The 2,793-nt window shown below is 42.5% G+C and overlaps 1 protein-coding gene across 1 annotated transcript; it reads right to left on the reverse strand.

Moving 5' to 3' along the window:
- Positions 1-460: 460 nt before the first annotated feature.
- On the reverse strand, positions 461-1,100 carry LOC134202315 (uncharacterized; the record flags this gene model as incomplete). Its single annotated transcript, XM_062677342.1, has 2 exons — positions 1,045-1,100; positions 461-795 (listed from the first exon to the last, which is right to left on the reverse strand). Coding segments are annotated over exons 1-2 (391 nt in total), but the record flags the coding sequence as incomplete, so codon positions are not given.
- Positions 1,101-2,793: the final 1,693 nt, after the last annotated feature.

The following is a 2,793-nucleotide window of genomic DNA, read 5'->3' on the forward strand; positions in this document are numbered from 1 at the left end:
TATGAAACTGTTGATGTTCAGAGCTTTGGAGACAAGAAACAACGCAGGATTTAACAGGAACAATAACGTTTAATGTGAACAGGTTTTAACTGAATGGAGGTTCGATTAGGAATGAGAAAATTTTATAACAACTCTTGTTACTCTACGTAAACGTTGTCTGGGTCGTACTGGATAGGACTCACGATTGCTTCGTTTTTCAACACCCCTTCTCAATCGGTTACTCCAAGTCTTGATCGTAAATCATGAAATCGTACTGTATCTAATGACTTTGTGAAAATGTCAGATTCTTGGTCTGCACTTCCAATAGGTTCGATTTTCACTGTTCCAGCCGCAACATGATCTCTCAAAAAAAGGTGTTTTATATCGATGTGCTTGATCCGTTTCGACTCCATGTTCTTTGCCAATCCAATACAACCACGATTATCTTCGTAGATTGAAATTGATGTTGTCTTTGATTTACAGTTTAGATCTTCCAGGAGTCCACCCAACCAAATCGCTTCACTGACAGCGGAACTAAGAGCAACATATTCCGCTTCACTTGATGAAGTGGATACCGTTACTTGTTTTCTGCTTGCCCACGATACGGTTGATCCGAACACCTTGAAAACAAAACCAGTCACAGATTTTCTATCTTCTTGATCCGACGCCCAGTCTGCATCCACAAATCCGATTAACGGTGATGAGGATTCGTTGTATAGTAAACCGAGTTTGGTAGTCCCCTTCAGGTATCTCACGATGCGCTTCAAAGCCTGCCAATGTTGATCTACTGGATTCTGCTGGTAACGACCTAGGTAGCTAACCGGAAAACAAAGATCGGGTCAAACACGATGCATTTGATACATTAAGCTTCCAAGAAGTTCTCTGTAGGGTTCTCGAGTTTGATTTCCAGTTCGACTCAATTGCAATCCTTTTTCCATAGGAGTTTTCGATGCGTTGCAGTCCGTCATGTTGAATTTATTCAGAATCTTTTGACCATTCCTTTCCTGAGACAGTTTCAAAATTCCTTTTTGTCGGTTGTATTCGAGTTTCATTCCAAGAAAGAACCTTGCCTCACCGCAATCCGACATTTCAAATTCACGGGACAGTTGTTGCTTCAGCATTTCTATAGAGAGATGTTTCTTCCAACGATCAATAAATCATCCACATACAGTACCAAGTAGATTTCATCTCCTTTGGTCGTAGAAGTATACAGACAATAATCTCTTTTCGATCTTGTAAATCCGAGCTTTAACAACATCGCATTGAATTTTTCGTTCCAGCACCGGGGAGATTGCTTGAGTCCATATATTGACTTCATTAGTTTGCAGACGGTTCCCAGTGCTGATTTGACCTCATCCGGTACTTCCATGTGCAATTCCTCCTTCAGGTTGCCATGAAGAAAGGCCGTCTTCACATCCATTTGATGCAGATGGAAGCCATTTCGTACAGCCACTGCGAGTATTACACGAACTGTTGCCAAACGAGCTACAGGAGCAAAAGTTTCTTCATAATCGATGCCAGGACGTTGCAAGAAACCTTTTACGACTAGCCTCGCTTTGTGTCGCACCGCTAGACCATGCTCATTCTCCTTCAACCGGAACACCCATTTGGATTTCAAGGGCTTGACGCCTTCAGGTCGTTGTACCAGTTGCCACACATGATTTGCCTGCATTAATTTAAGCTCTTCTTTCACAGCGTTCATCCACAGTGCATGATCATCGTAGTTTTGAATCTCACTGAACTTTTGCGGTACATCTGAGAATGGTAAAGAGCCAACAGCAGTTGCTTCAAGACCAGTTAAATAATCCAGTAACTTACCCGGAAACTTGCGCTCCAGTTCGCTGCGCCTCGTGGACGATTCATTTGAATTGCTGTCCCGTTCTGGCTGTGAAGGGAGCGCGGTGGGTAATTGTTCATCGAATTCAGCTGAATTAACTTGACCTTCAATCTCCTCTACAGGATGTTCGTTCTCTGCGATAGCTATGCTGTTGTTTGCCCTTCTTGATCAAACGATGTCAAGATCTTCAAAGGAATATCTTCTGATTTATCACGGTTTGATGCATACGGATAACTATCTTCGTTAAATTTTACATCCCGTGCGATGACAACTTTCCGTTTATTCCTGTCAAATAGGCGATATCCGTTTGCAGTATATCCAATCATTACCAATTCTCGACTTTTTGCATCAAGCTTCTTGCGTTGCTGATTCGGAACCCAAGCGAATGCTTTACAGCCGAAGACCTTTAGTTTCTTCAAGGTTGGTTTCTGACTTGTCCATCTTTCAGCTAGGGTGAGATTCTTGGGTAACGCCGATGTAGGACTTCTATTTAGTAAAAACGTACCGGTCAAAGCAGCTTCTCCCCACATTGATTTGGGCATTCTTGAGTCGATTAGCATGGTACGAATTTTCTCCACCAGTGTTCGGTTGAATCGCTCCGCCACCCCATTTTGTTAGGGGGAATACGCCACCGTCGTCTCTATTTGAATACCTTTAGCCTTGTAAAACTTCATCTGATTGTTAGAGCAGTATTCACGACCCTGATCGACTGTCAACTTCGATATTGATGTTCCGAAAATGGCTGTTACCGTAGCCTCATACTCTTGAAATTTTTCAAATACTTGTGACTTTTTCTTCAACAGGAACACAATTGAAAAATGCGAATAATCATCGATGAAGCTCACGAAATAACGGTAGCCATCCCAGGATGCAGGCTCTATTGGTCCACAGACATCCGAATGGATTCTTCCAAGTGGTCTCGTTGCTCTTTCTCGTTTTCCATCAAATGGTTCTCGACACATCTTACCTTGAACACA

This window comes from Armigeres subalbatus, unplaced genomic scaffold (genome assembly GCF_024139115.2).
Source record: "Armigeres subalbatus isolate Guangzhou_Male unplaced genomic scaffold, GZ_Asu_2 Contig1143, whole genome shotgun sequence".
NCBI classification, from domain to species: domain Eukaryota; kingdom Metazoa; phylum Arthropoda; class Insecta; order Diptera; family Culicidae; genus Armigeres; species Armigeres subalbatus.